This window comes from Camelus dromedarius, chromosome 7 (assembly GCF_036321535.1).
Source record: "Camelus dromedarius isolate mCamDro1 chromosome 7, mCamDro1.pat, whole genome shotgun sequence".
NCBI lineage: Eukaryota > Metazoa > Chordata > Mammalia > Artiodactyla > Camelidae > Camelus > Camelus dromedarius.
In genome coordinates, this window is record NC_087442.1 from 6,317,825 (window position 1) to 6,332,408 (window position 14,584).

General features: G+C 52.0%; 1 protein-coding gene across 5 annotated transcripts in view; it reads left to right on the forward strand.

The window, feature by feature from the left end:
• EZH2 (enhancer of zeste 2 polycomb repressive complex 2 subunit) overlaps positions 1–10,510 on the forward strand; it is a 55,050-nt gene extending 44,540 nt beyond the window's left edge. For all 5 annotated transcript variants that reach the window (XM_064487266.1, XM_064487265.1, XM_064487264.1 and 2 more), the window contains 11 exons: positions 880–1,120; positions 1,759–1,928; positions 2,838–2,932; positions 3,948–3,988; positions 4,387–4,512; positions 5,215–5,393; positions 7,338–7,433; positions 8,038–8,119; positions 8,976–9,056; positions 9,136–9,220; positions 10,185–10,510. In XM_064487266.1, the coding sequence (XP_064343336.1) occupies positions 880–1,120; positions 1,759–1,928; positions 2,838–2,932; positions 3,948–3,988; positions 4,387–4,512; positions 5,215–5,393; positions 7,338–7,433; positions 8,038–8,119; positions 8,976–9,056; positions 9,136–9,220; positions 10,185–10,245 (1,257 nt within the window). In that variant the 3' untranslated portion in view covers positions 10,246–10,510. The remainder of the gene's footprint in view (positions 1–879; positions 1,121–1,758; positions 1,929–2,837; positions 2,933–3,947; positions 3,989–4,386; positions 4,513–5,214; positions 5,394–7,337; positions 7,434–8,037; positions 8,120–8,975; positions 9,057–9,135; positions 9,221–10,184) is intronic.
• Positions 10,511–14,584: the final 4,074 nt, after the last annotated feature.

Sequence of the window (14,584 nt, forward strand, 5' to 3'; positions counted from 1 at the left end):
TTTCCCCTCTTTGAACCAAGCCACTCCTACCTAGGAACTAAGTGGGTATATATTGCCTGTTGGATTTTGGACAGAAGATTCATTGAATGGCACCTGCAGAAGGTATCCGATTTTTAAGCAATTTGGTTTTTGTAGAATGAAGTATAAAACTGTTGGCTGCTCTCAAACTTCTCCCTTCTATTGCCACTAAAAATGGAACTCTTGGCACTGTTTTATATTCTTTACAAGGCAGAATTTTATTTGGCTCATCTAAAGTGTGTCTGTAGTCTCTCTGTAATCCATGCTCTGACCGTTGTTTTATACTTTCTGAGATGGGATTACTGCACTTGGTAATGCAGAGCGTAACCCTCACGGCCTGTTCGAGTTCCTTCCTGTCTCTCTGGGGCCGTGCGTGCCCTACGGGAGCAAAGCGGGCTGTTCTGCAGTGAGGCAGGAGTGACGGAGCGGAGCATGTGTATATGTTTTGTCGTCCTGTGTACACTGAGAGTTACCGTAGAAAGAGATGTGTTCGCTTAAGAGACCCTGAGAAAGGAGAGTCTGGCTCTAGGTGCACGTTAGGTCTGATTCTTCTTCAAGTTCACGTTTAAATAGACTGTATTACATGAAGTATATTTTGTATTTTACTTTATAATCAGGTAACATAGAGCTGTCTCCTTGCCTGATTTTGTACTGCTTTGTATAGAATCCATGTTTATCTTTCTGAAATCGTCAGACTGTCAAAAGCAGATAGAAAACAATCGTATTAGATACGTGATTATTTGTGAAAACCAGATGTTGTGGTAAATGGGACTAACTTGCTTATGCAGTCCTATTTTTTTTCTCCTCCACTGAAACGAGCTGCAGAACTTTACCTTGATGTCTCCACTTTTCCCTTTATAGGAGGGAGCAAAGGAGTTTGCTGCCGCCCTCACTGCCGAGCGGATCAAGACGCCCCCCAAACGGCCAGGGGGCCGCAGGAGAGGCCGGCTGCCCAACAGCAGCAGCAGACCCAGCACCCCCACCGTCAGCGTGCTGGAGTCCAAGGACACGGACAGTGACAGGGAGGCGGGGACCGAGACCGGGGGAGAGAGCAACGACAAGGAGGAGGAGGAGAAGAAGGACGAGACCTCCAGCTCCTCAGGTGAGGCGGCCGCTCGCCGGCCCTCCTGCTGCGGTGAGCACGAGCGGGTGTCGTGGCTGGGTCGCTTCCCTAGCTGGGCCGTTTTGCACAGAGCGAGAAACCCGAGGGCGCCCTGCATCCCACGACCCGCACCTCTCCCCTCACCCCGCCCTCGCCTGGGACGCTTGCCTGTCTGGGCGGCTTGAGGGTGGACGACCCTGTTCATTTTTACTCCGGGTCATTTTCCCTTTCCCCTCTTGCTTAGCCAGAGTGTGATGAAAGTCTGATCATTCGGTTGAACAGTCTTGCTGGTCTGGGGCAGTTTTGGTCAGGAGAGAGAGTTAGAACTACCCTCTGGCACGTTACTGATTGGATTTCCGTTGTCCTTTCAGCCCCGTGAGTCACAGCGTGAATCCTAATGGTATAACCCGTTGGCTTTCATTTTGGAAAGCTGTGTTAGAGGGAGCCCGTCCCCTGGTTCCCATGGGGGAAAGCTTACTGGTCCAGGTTCTGGCCTTAGTTTATCCTCAGATATGATTCACATCCTGTTTTCTTAAGCACACCCGAATGTAAGTCTTAATTCTGTTCTCCAGCTGCCATTTCCTTCTTCCTTTTCCTAACTGCCGTTTCTTGACCACTGTGTACCTTTGGTTTCATAGAAGCGAACTCTCGGTGTCAAACACCAATAAAGATGAAGCCCAACAGCGAGCCCCCTGAGAACGTGCTGTGGAGCGGCGCTGAGGCCTCCATGTTCCGGGTCCTCATCGGCACCTACTACGACAACTTCTGTGCCATCGCCAGGCTGATCGGGACCAAAACCTGTCGACAGGCAAGCGTGTCCCATCGCTGCTGCCCCAGGGCTCCAGGTGGAGGGGGCGGTGCGCACTGTCCAGACACAGGGACATTCCTGGTACCATTAGGCTCCTGTTCATCTCCTGAAAAGAAGTAAATTTCTTTTTTTCACTGAGTGGAAACCGAAAGAAAATTATTCTTTCGACTTTAGATATTTCAGGTTAGGCGGCAGTGGTTTTTATTTTTTTTTTAATAAACTTTTATGTGGGCATGATTTTCAATTTATGGAAAAGTTGCAAATGGAGCCCAGAGTTCCCATATACTCTTCACCCACCCTGCCCCAGTGTCAACACTGGTGTTCTTATGTATTAACTAAAATCCAGACCTTCTTCAGATATCCAGTTTTTCCACAGATGTTCTTTTCTTTGTTCCAAGATCCAGTCAAGGATATTGCACTGTTTAGGACTATATCCCTTTAAATTCTGTTGGTCACCTGAGTCACCTTTCCCTGGGACAGAGAACGGGTGGGAAAGCTGCTGTCTTCATTAGTGAGCTGGAGGACCTGCGGCTCGACAATGCCAAGGGACCGAGTTCTCTCAGCAGGGCAGTGAGAGCAAGGCCCGCCTCCCTCTGAGCCCTTCCTCTGCCTCTTCCCTTTCCCCTGGGACCTGGGGATTTCAGGAGGCCCTCTGAAATGTCCCACCTGGCCTACCCACCCCCTAACCCACCAGTACAGACAAGGAGAGACCCCTCCCAGAGTGGGCTCAGCCCTGGGAGGGATCTAGGCGGCAGTGGGTTTTAAAAATCAGGAGGAATTTAGACTGAGCCTCCTGACTCGTGATCAGAACGTAATTGCAGCTGCTCTCCCTGCCCTGCGTGGGTGAGGAGGGGACGGGTTTGCTTCAGCTGGCGATCCTCACGGCCCTGTGACTGTGCCTCTTGTCAGGTGTATGAGTTTCGAGTCAAAGAATCCAGTGTCATAGCTCCGGCCCCCGCCGAGGACGTGGACACCCCTCCCAGGAAGAAGAAGAGGAAACATCGGTGAGTCTGCCGCGGTCGGGCGCTCAGAGGGGCGGGGGCGGCCCCACTCCCTCTGTTAGGAAAGAAGCTCAAGCGGCCTCAAGCCTGTAGGGTCTTGTTTCCACGGGCAGTTGCTGGTGTTTTTCTGTAAGAACACAGCGGCAGGCAGGAGGTGGGGTGTGTTGAGTCATAAAAGGTACACTTACTCTGCTCTGTTGTGGTTCAGAAGAGCTAACCAGTAGCTTTGCAGTAGAGGCCACAGAAACAGGGGCTTCAGCGGTGCTCTGGGGACCTTGGGGCACTGTCCGCTCTGAGCCGGTTTCACTCTGGAGCCTGGACTTCCCACATGTGTGGCGTTGATTCTGAGACTCCCCGTGTTTGCTCTGCTGTGGGCCTGCGTGAGCAGGTGATGCAGGCAGGGAGGGGAGCGGTTTAAGTGTCGAGGTAGGAAATCATGGCTGGACTGTGCTCTAATCACCACCCTCCCCCCTCCACCTTTTTTTTTTCTTAAGAGAGAAGCCTAGCTGGGTTAAGGAAACATTTAGATTACGCTCCCAAGATTGTCTACATATTCATGTTCTATTTCTTTAATAAATGTAGGGCCAAGTTAATTTAGAACAAAAAAACTTGTAAGTTTTCCCACAGGAATTTAGGCTTCAGTCGATACTTTTGCATTTTTTGGTTGGATTATTTCTGACTACCTAGCTCAGTTGAAATGATTGAAGATTTAGAAATTAGAGAAAGTACGCTGTATCAGTATCATTTATACCAGAATAAACCACGAGGCGGATGTGCCCTGCCCACGGGGCCCAGCCACCTGTCAGAGGAGGCCACAGCCATCACGTTGTTCCCAGGTTGCTCCAAACAGACGGCGGCAGATGTCAGCCAGGTAGTGTGACTCTTCCTTCGAGTCACTTGGGGTAAAGCGCTGCGCTCTCCACGGCAGACCGACCTGCTTCAGTTGCTTCTGTTGACACTGACCGTCCACCCTGGCGTCACGAAGAAGATGGTGTTTTATTTTCTTTGTGTTTTGCAGGTTGTGGGCTGCACACTGCAGAAAAATACAGCTGAAGAAGGGTTAGCATCTTCCTGTTCAACTTCATTATTAACTTAAAGATGTCTACTTCTCATTTGTCTTAGAACAGTAATTGGATTGGGGTTAGGATATTCTGATATAATTGACTTTTGTACACTAAACCGGTTTAAGTGGAGACTGTCTGCTGATTAATTTCCAGTCAAAAGAGAACAAGTCTGGAAATCTGACTGAGATGTGGGACAGCCTCTGGGGTTCCTGAGCTCTTGCGGGGGGTGAGGGGGCAATTCTCCTGTTACTCTGTAAACAGGAGGATGTGTAACAGACACAGCGAGGAAACCTGCTAAGCTCAGAAGGTTGCAGGGAGAACGTGTTCTTGTTGGTCGTGTGCAATCACCTCGCACCTCTCTGAACTGACATGGGTGGTGTTATCTTTGTGCAGATGGCTCCTCCAACCACGTTTACAACTATCAACCCTGTGACCATCCACGGCAGCCTTGCGACAGTTCGTGCCCATGTGTGATAGCACAGAATTTTTGTGAAAAGTTTTGTCAGTGTAGTTCAGAGTGTAAGTATGTGTTGTTTCGATGTAATTGCATGAGAATTAAACAGGTTCTTGGTCAGCAGTTTAAAACCATAACTGCAGTCAAAACAAGGACATGGCAGCTCCTACTTGCTGTTTCCTTTGGGAAATTCAGTTCTGCCACTAGGATTCGTGGAGCCCATGGCCCATCTCCTGGCTAAGCGTGTGTGGGGGCAGGTTGGGCAAAGTGAATTAAAGGAGCTTTCTCCCCCTTTGATCATTTAACTTAATTTAAATTACAGTAAAGTTGGCACAGACTGGAAGCAGAATATAGAAATAGCTACCCAGATACCTTTGGGGCACCAGAAATGTCAAGAGTTAGGTGGGTTTAGTCTTGTAGCAGAAGGGTAATGACTGTAGTTTAATGAAACTCGGATACCAAGCAAGTGCCGAGAACTCAGAATGGTTGAAACACGGAGAGTACGTAGTCCAAATCCTTCCTTCACACCTATTTTATGAATCAAACAACTTTAAGTACACATGCCATTTAACCCATAAAAATGAAGAGAGGGGAGCTCAGTGGTCTTTTTCAGTGTGGACAGCTTTGACTTTCCTGTGTCTCCCATTTCCTCATCTGTCTGGTGGGATAGTCAGGTTGTTGGGAGGTGACGAGGTGCTGAGCACAAAACTCCATCTGCGCCGTTACGTTAGGCAAGTTTTCGTTTAATGAAGGACATCTCTCTGAAGGTCAAAACCGCTTTCCCGGGTGCCGCTGCAAAGCACAGTGCAACACCAAGCAGTGCCCCTGCTACCTGGCCGTCCGGGAATGCGACCCTGACCTCTGCCTCACTTGTGGAGCCGCCGACCACTGGGACAGTAAAAACGTGTCCTGCAAGAATTGCAGCATCCAGCGGGGGTCCAAGAAGGTACGGCGCGACCACTTTGGGTTGGTCCTTGAAAGATGAGGGTGCCTGGGCAGTTGTAGAGCGTTTAGCTGGGGCAGAAAAGGGAAAGTGATCATTGCATGGTGCAGCCGGCAGAAGGACGCTGGCTGATCTGCAGGACAGTTTGGTAAAGATGAACCAGTACATTCTGAGAAGCAGCTATTGATGGTATCTGCTTTGGAATAAGGTATTTTTCTAGTTGTTTAATAGATGATTTGAATTTCTTATTTAGCTAATAGAACAGGTAGTTTAGCTAATCTCCTGAAAGCAAAGGAATGGTGTTCCTATCAGAATACAGAGACCTGTTCTTATCAAATAGTATTCAAGGTTCCTTTTTGTGCAGAGTGAGATGGAGCTTCCCAGGGTAGTTTCTGCAGACTTAGTTCCTGTTTCTTTTATAACCTTGAAAATCACACAGCCAGGACTTATATAACGCAGGTCTGGCAGTTGCACGGAGCTGATTTTCAGTGCAGCAACCAGGGAGTTTATTACTGAGCAAGAGAAACAAGTGACATACACTGGGGAAGCTCAGAATCTTCGTTTTTTAGGGTAAATGATGGGTTTCTTCTTCAATTAGTCATGTTTATAATAATAGCTGACATTTGTTATATAATATAGAGTAGGCACTGGTGTAAGTGCTTTGTGTATGAACTCATTATACCCAGAGTTACCAGACTTTGTAAGGAAAGGAGCAGGAACTCAAATCCAGGCATCCTGGCTTCCAGACCCCGTGCCGTGAGTGACCATACCATGTGCGTGTGGTATATGCGTCTCTCGGGTTTGCGCTGACTGTAATGTAACTGAGCTCACACTACCGTGAGCCCTCATCTACCAGCTGTTTCTGGCATGGCTTTATTTTATTGGCTGTGGTGGTAGCCAGCGCCGAGGTCGTCTTACTCCAGGTCATCACGTCACAGTGATGTCGGCAGTTTCCCACGGCTCAGCCCTAAGCAGTCTCATTTCTCTCCCGCCCCGTACTTTGCACTGTGTGATGAGCCCCTCCCTTCAGCTGGTCCAGAGAGTGGACAGTACTAACACTGACGCGTCTTCCTAGACGTCTTTTACCTCCTAAAACAGAAAACTGTGTAGATACCTTTACCAGATGCATTTCATTTGCTTAACCATATTTAGCTAAGTGAGTGAGTGGTCAGGGAGGTGCATTCCTCTGACAGGTGAGTGAAGGCTGGGTCAGAACAGGAATAGACGGGGAGCTTGTGGGATCAGGGAGTCTGTAAGGGTCACAAGGACATTTGGAATGAAAGTATAACGATGAGCCACAACGAAAGTTAGAGGACGTTCGGGAACGAATCCCTGACTGTAAAGGTGGCAGCGCTGGTCGTCCTGGCATCAGCTAAGATCTGAGACCTGGCGTGGAGGCTGTGCCACCGCCTCACAGTGGCTTTTCGTGCTGTCGTGAGGAAGGGCCCGTCCAGGAGGAAACTGCCCTGGAAGGAGGGGCAGCTTCGGGAGGAATGAAAGTCAGTGGAGGAGCAGGAGCAGGGCCTGTGGGGTTTGGACGGGCCCCGCAGGAGCCGGCGTGGGGAGAGGGGGCTAGGTGTCCCCCTGTGACGTGCACGTCGGAAGTCAAGGGCTGAAGGAACTGCGGGAGTAGATGTGCAGGGTCACAGGACCCCTGGTGCAGGGCTGGCCATCCGGGGCCCCACACCAGCACTGGTGATGGGGGAGAGCACGGCTCACTCGGTGCTGGATTCACAGAAAACCAAAGCGCGCTTTCTGTAGTTCGTCAGCCCCTTTGGCTACACGTGGGAAGCTGACCGCTGAGCGGCCTGCCTCTTGGCCGACTCCGTCCCTGGTGGACTTACTGCTTAGGACGGACGGTCCAAGGACTGGCCCCGCTTCCTCCGTCATCTGAGTTGTCCGTCTTCAAGCTCCTTGGGTTGTACGATTGTGTTTCTTATTCTCTAGCATCTGTTGCTGGCGCCATCTGACGTGGCAGGCTGGGGGATTTTCATCAAAGACCCTGTACAGAAAAATGAATTCATTTCAGAATACTGTGGAGAGGTAAGGCAGAGTCAGTGTGACGTGCACTCATCACACGTGTCCACACGTGTCACCTCTAATAACCGCTGTGGATGGGGTTTTATGGGGCAGGCCCATTGGGTTGGATTAGAAATGAATTTTAAAAGCCTTTTCAGCTTGGACTTCTGGGTTTGGTTTGCTTGGTAGCTGGACTGCTTCAGCACTCCTCTCAGTGGAGCTTTTATGGCCGGGGGTTGGGGGACAAGGGCTTTACAGTGTAGAGTCTGCTCCGCTTGGTCCACAGCCTCACTGACAAGGACCTAGAGACAACAGCGTTGTCTGCTGTGTGCGCCTGTGGTTGTGGCGTCAGGATAAGCCACAGGGCCGGCTTCGTCTGGGGATTAGCCCACTCAGTTTGTATTTTACTGAGTTAATCACTCAATTTAGATGTGGAAGTATTTCTTAGTCAGAGTCCTTAAAACATCGCTGTTGTTTGACATGTCGGCGTGCAGCCGAGTGGAAGAGCAGAGGTGGCCGTAGTGACGCTTTGCTGCGTCTCCGCAAGGCCCTGGGCCTCGAGGCGAGCCTGGGTGTGTTCTCCTACCAGACTCACCTAATCCAAAGCCCTTTCATCCTATCTTTTTAGATTATTTCTCAAGATGAAGCAGACAGAAGAGGGAAAGTCTATGATAAATACATGTGCAGCTTTCTGTTCAACTTGAACAATGGTATGTTTGAGTTGGGGACGTTTGGTTCCTGGGTTGCACTTGGGAGCCCTTTTGCTGGCTGAAGGGTTCAGTAGTGACGTCGGAGGCCCCACGTGTCAACGTTGTGTCTGGAAGGAGCTCCTGGCATTTCTTACCGCAGGCTCAGGGAAGGGCCGTTTGCTCGAGAGCCCACGAGGTTGGACCAGTAACTGGAGTGGGGCTCCCTTGGGCTGGAGGGGTCACGCACGGGGGGAGCACCGTTCTGGGCCGGCCGGGTGGGGGCGGGAGGCCGCGGCAGCCCTGGTGCTCAGGTCTGGTGCCCTCGTGCCTTGGGGAGTCCGTCTCTGACCTTGGGAGCACAGACTTTTGAAGCAGCTCCAAACCTCCCCTGGGTGCTCGCAATAAAGGAAGCTGCATTTTGCAGACAGTGAACTTGGGTGGGAAACATAAGGTGCAGGCAGCGTCCCTGGTGGGGACCGCGAAGACGACACAGATGCGTGAACACCTGCCGTCACAGCGCCTCGGCTGAAGCAGTAGGCTGGGTTCTTAACGAACACGTTCCACAAGCAGGATGAGGAAGACAGTGTCATTTAAATGTGAAAATGCTTATTCCTGATGTCGGGTAGAATTTAGATTCCAGTTTTTGCATGTTTTGCTCAATAAGGTAAATTTATAGCTGATATAAATACCTTCAATTATTGTTAATTCTAACCTAGAACAGCATTTTCCCCTGAATGTCATTTCATACTGGGTGACGTTGTTTGATCCCTTTTGCTTTTGAAGGTAAAGCCTAAAGAACTAGAACCAGTTGTATTTCCAGAAGCATCATAACTTTGTGTCCACTGATCTGTAACTGAAATTGTGTTTTTCTCTTTAGATTTTGTGGTGGATGCAACCCGCAAGGGTAACAAAATTCGTTTTGCAAATCACTCAGTCAATCCAAACTGCTATGCAAAAGGTAGGTGCCCCTGGGGCGGAGTCCCCATCAGTCCCCTCCCAGCCTGCGTCCGCTAACCTGACACCATGTCTCTTTCCAGTGATGATGGTGAACGGCGACCACAGGATAGGGATTTTTGCTAAGAGAGCCATCCAGACTGGTGAAGAGCTGTTTTTTGATTACAGGTTGGTAGCTCCGTGCTGGGGCTCCTGTCCTTGGAGGGACTGACTGCCGGTCAGTGTTTGCCGTGGGCAGTGGTGGGAGTTAGGTTATACTGTCTGGTAATGTGTCATACAGGTAATGTTTATTTTTAAAGTAGGAGCCATTTTTACCCTCTGGCTCCTTTGTGCGGGGAAAAGCCACACCAGCCATCAGGGGGCCCTAGGGGTGGTCATAGCCTTGGGCATTCACACCGTCAGGCTCTGGGGGCTCAATGGACAAGTTCTGAAATGTCCAACTAGACAGTCATCTGACTGTGTTTAAAGATAAGTCCTGGGGCTGAATGGCCATCCTGTCCAGAAGCCCAGTTCTGGGAGGACTGAGCTGTCTTAACCTGGGGGCCCCGTGCGGCCGCTTTCAGGGGCCAAAACTGCAGCCCGGCTGAAGGTGAGCTCTCACCGAACCTCCCTGAGCCAGGGCGCCGCGGCTCCTCCCTCTGGGCCGTGGCCCCTCCCACTGAGGAGCAGCTGGCGGGGGGGGGGGGGGGGGGGGGGCCTTCCTGCAGGCTCTGTCCAGGGGTGGGGGGCGCACAACACGCCTCTTCTGGCCTCTGTTTGCTAGGCTGTGTCCTGGTTCTTCATGGGGAGGTGACCAGCCCTGGCTGCTCTGGGTCCCTGTTGACTGGGAGCCCAAGTCACACTCCGCCTTCCCCGGGGTCAGGCCTGGGGTCAGGCCTGTGTCGTGATGCGGGTGGGCCCAGCTGGAGCGGGAGAGCCCAGGGGGAAGGGCCGTCCTAACAGCGCTGTCCAGTTCAGAGCGCAGCCACTTTTCAGCTGGAATGTTCCCAAGGACACAGCTGCCTGCTGCACCTTCGACGAAGGTGGCTTGTGCGGGCGGCCGTGTCTGGACACGCGCGCTTCCTCAGGGACCAGCGGCCAGGGCGGGAGCTCCCGGCTGGAGCGCACTCACCCCTTACCCCTGCTGTTCCAGATACAGCCAGGCTGACGCCCTGAAGTACGTGGGCATCGAAAGAGAAATGGAAATCCCTTGACGTCTGCTACCTCCTCCTCCCTCTCCTCTCCGGAACAGCTGCCTTAGTTTCAGGAACCTCGAGTACTGTGGGCAACTTAGAAAAGAAAATGCAGTTTGAAATTCTGAATTTGCAAAGTACTGTAAGAATAATTTATAGTAATGAGTTTAAAAATCAACTTTTTATTGCCTTCTCACCAGCTGCAAAGTGTTTTGTACCAGTGAATTTTTGCAATAATGCAGTATGGTACATTTTTCAACTTTGAATAAAGAATACTTGAACTTCTTGTTGTCTTATCTGTCACAGCATCACCAGTTGATTTTAGACAAGGACTGAGCCTCTACTGGGAAAATCATTGACCTCCTTTGGTTTTTCTGTAGTCATCCTACAAATCTTAACTACTAGTGCCTATTAATAATAATTTGCCTATTTATAAGAGAGATATGCTCACATATGAAGTACAGCTGTGAATATATTACTTGTTAATAAGAAGCTACCTACCCATGCGTGACTCTACCTGTGTCTGAGACCAGGGTGCGATGTGTCCCTGTCAGCCGCGTGGCGTACCCTCCCTCCAGGCTTCGTTCTCCATGGGACAAGGTGATTTCTGAGACCCTGCCTAGCTCCACAGTCCTTCAGAAATAGGAACGGGTAGAACCAGTTTTATACCTTCTTGGAGGACCACAGAAACGGGGTGCTGCCCTGGGGGCCGGGTGGAGCAGCGGCCGGCCTCTCGCACCGCCTGAGGGACAGCTGTCTGCAGTCTGCGGCTGGAGTTGCTTGTCCTCGCGTTACGTACATTTTTTATTTATAACTAACTGATAACATGTAGTGTGAAGCATAGTTATACCTTACCTTCCTTTCCAGTTACGCAGACGTCTCCCAGACTCTGGTTCCTAGTGCAACGAGGCACGAGCCACCGCAATGTGAGTTCGCCACTTAGCTCTGGCAGCGAGGAGACCTGGCCTGAGATGCTAGTCTCGTGCAGTGCCCTTACCTGTGCCTCGCTTAGTTCTGATGCACCCCCTCCCCCAGCCAGGCCATGGAGTCGCCTGCTCCGCCGCTGACAGTCACGGAGGCCTGCCCCCTGCAGGTCTGTTCGGAACACTACACGGACGGTGCCAACAATTAACTAACTACTGACCCGGGGCCCATTCCAGCCACGACAGCTGTTAGCAGCTCCCAGCCCGTCCCCAGGTGGCCACACCCGGTGGGGGATGCAGGGAGGCTCTGCTCACTTCATACAGCAGAGACCCGACGGCAGCAGACATGTCCTGACGGAGACCAGTAATTGTGAGCACTGGCTGGTGTGTATTCTCAGCGCACAGCAAGCTTCCTGTACCCTGATACAGAATGTCCGTGGACACTGGCCCCAAGGACACTGACCGGAAACACGTGACCTGCACCCATTTGCTGTTTCCCCTGTGATGACAGAGGGCCTCCTGAAATCTGCCCTTGTTTACAGCGAGGGGTGGGGGGAAGGAATCCCAGAGCACACAGGGTGTTCAGATACCCAATTAACAGAAAATCTGGGCAAAAGCTAAGTGTTAGCGTGCTTTTGTTCCTCCCTCCACTGAGGTACCAGTTACCCAAGTGTACGCGGGAGAAGCCCGATCATTTCTCTATCGGAGAAAATAGTTAAGGGACGAGTGTCATGAGCTGTCACGTCAGGGTACAAATACATTGCAAGCAGTTTCCATGGTTCAGGAACATCGCACGTCATTCACTGAGGGCGAGGACAGCCCAACAACAGGCTGCCCAGCCGGTCACTTTCTGTTGTCCCCGTGCATTTTCCTTAATGGTCACGAAGAACCACGCGTCCAACAGCAGCGTCCTGGCTCCGTGAGCGCGCCGTCCGGCTCGCCAAAGTGCTTTTATCAGGGTTTTGTAAATGATTCCAAAAGTCAGTCATCTACCTAGACACTGCTTCCTCATTATCTTGCAGTACTGTCCGAATCATTCAGCCTCCAGCCTTCACTGCGTCCATGCAGTGACCAGCAGTGACTGGCATCTCCGCCCAGGTGTCCCCCCCCACCCACCTCCAAAGGTCGGCTAAGGAGTCGGAGGATTCAGAGCTGTAGCTGGGCCAAGGATGAGGCTCCACACGTGGCCAGTCTGAATGCACTTCATGGGGAAGTTTCAGAGCTTTGGGCATAAGCAGAAATATCACATGCTTGCTTATGCTGCCAGCCCCAGGGTTAACGATTCCAGTGAGGGGTCTGTCTACACAGCACCTGCGATCTGTATGGGAACCATACAATCTTACCTGCAGAAAGTGGTTGTAAAAACCAGTCCACACTCGCCCAGTGTGACCAAGTCACTATTCTCCCACGAGAGACGAGCTTCACGTATATAAAGTGAAGTCACCCAGACAAGGCAGTGCCATGCCTTAAAAAAAAAAAAAAAGTCATTAGAAGGGGGATTCAATTATAAGTCAGCATGTCTTTGATTTTTCATCTGGATGTGATACTCTTAAGTTTTTTCAAAGGAAAATTAGATGCCTCAGTAAATAGGTAGGCCACCTTAAAAATGCTCAGTGAAAACAATTTGAGAGTCCAGGTCCTCTCGGTCCTGTGTCTGCTGTCCTCTCACCCGCTACTCAGGCTACTTCTCACAAGGGCACTGGCGGGGACTGGCTGGCATCTGCATCTACGCAGGCACGAGGTCCGACCAGAGCCCAGCCCAGGAGAGCCTAGTACCCTCCTCACGGGAAGGATGGTCCTCCCTCGACCTCTCCTCCCGGCTGAGGGTGGTTCCCTTGGGTGGTGATACCCGTGGTGACAGATGCTCAGCCTGGAATGTGGTTCTCCTTCAACTGACTGACCCCTGTGGGTATGCAAGTGCTCTGTCACCCGTCCCTCCCCCAGGGCGGGGACTTCCACAGGGACTAGGCACCAGACAGTTGTCAGAAGACCTGGGCATTTGTCTCCACACATCTTCAGAAGACTGCTAAGTCATCCTGAAAAAGGCAGCTAATTGGGATTCCCGCAGCTTGTACTGGAGGCCCTGGCCGTCCCCGTCGGGCTGGGATGAGGTTTGGGGAAGAGGTGCAGAGTCTTGAGGGGACTTCGATTCCACACGGTTAAACGGGACCCAGTGTTGAGGAGGAGGTGCAAGGTACCACCCGAGCATGTGAGCCAACCGCCCGGTCCCCCACCCCGTCCGCCTTTGCTCACTCACATCCTAGGACTTGGCAGGGCGCTTTCTGTCCTGGATGAATTCAAAGACACCAGCAGAACCTTATAGTTTAACTGCCCAGCCTTGATGGGCCTCAGACACAAGTTCTGCCAGTGGCTCCCTGGTGGTGATTTACAGCAGTTTGTCCCAGAAGCAGTGGCCCCAGCTTCCAGCCTGGGACTCCTGGGCAGTTTCCCCGTCATCCTCGGGGCCCTTCAGGATCGGGGGGAGGGCGGGTCCCCAGGGCGGTGGCAGCGCTTTCTGCTTGGTTCGTACACCAGGAACCTTTGTAAGACTGTGTGAAAGAGGAAGTACACTCAAAGCGTGGAAACCGTTTAGCCTCTTACTACTACAGCTTTTAATAACCCGTTTAACCTTTAACTTTTTTAAACTAACCTGTCAGGTGCCAGGTTGGCCCCAAAACTCTAAGAACTTACCTTTTGCTTATTCCTTGAGCTGCGTCGGCCCCGCGCCGGTAACCCTGACTCAGGCAGGCGGAGACGGAAGCGCCGCTGGGAAGCTGGTTCGTCTTCCCAGCACGGAGACCCGCTGGGTTGCGAGGACCTGCCACCACCTCCCCTGTGTCTCCTGGTCTCGGGACATGAATCGACTGCATGGCGGGCCTGTGAGCGAGCGATGGGGTGTGATCAGCAACCTGGGGGCTGTGGACAAGGAGGCTGCGGGCCAGGCCGGCGCCCCAGGTGGCCTGGGTCTCGCCTCTTCCTCCAGGGACAACGTGGGGGCAGCTGCCCCGTCCTCCCTGGAGGAGCGACTCTAGCCCGCCCAGAGCACCGCCCGACTTACCGGCAGGGCCCGACCCGCCACAGCTCAGCCCTCCGCTGCATCCTCGCAGCCCAGAGGTGAGGCAGGTCCAGGAGTTCAACCAGGAGACGCTGGTGGGTTCATCTTAAAAGGAGCAACAGTTTAACAAGCGGTGAAGAGCGGAAGGCAGGCGCCCGGCCCCGTGCTCACCAGTGCTGAGTCCCCTCCTCGCCAGTCTCCCCACCGGTGACAAGTGGACACTGTCCCGTGTGAGGGGTCAGGATGAGCCCGTTCAGGCCTCGCCGGTGTCAAAAGAGAAGCCGTGGGAGTTGCTGAGTCCCGAGTGCTGCCTTTGAGTCGCTGGAGAAAGTCACAGAAGTGAGCACAAATGCTTGAGAAAAGAAAGATGACAAAGGGGCTT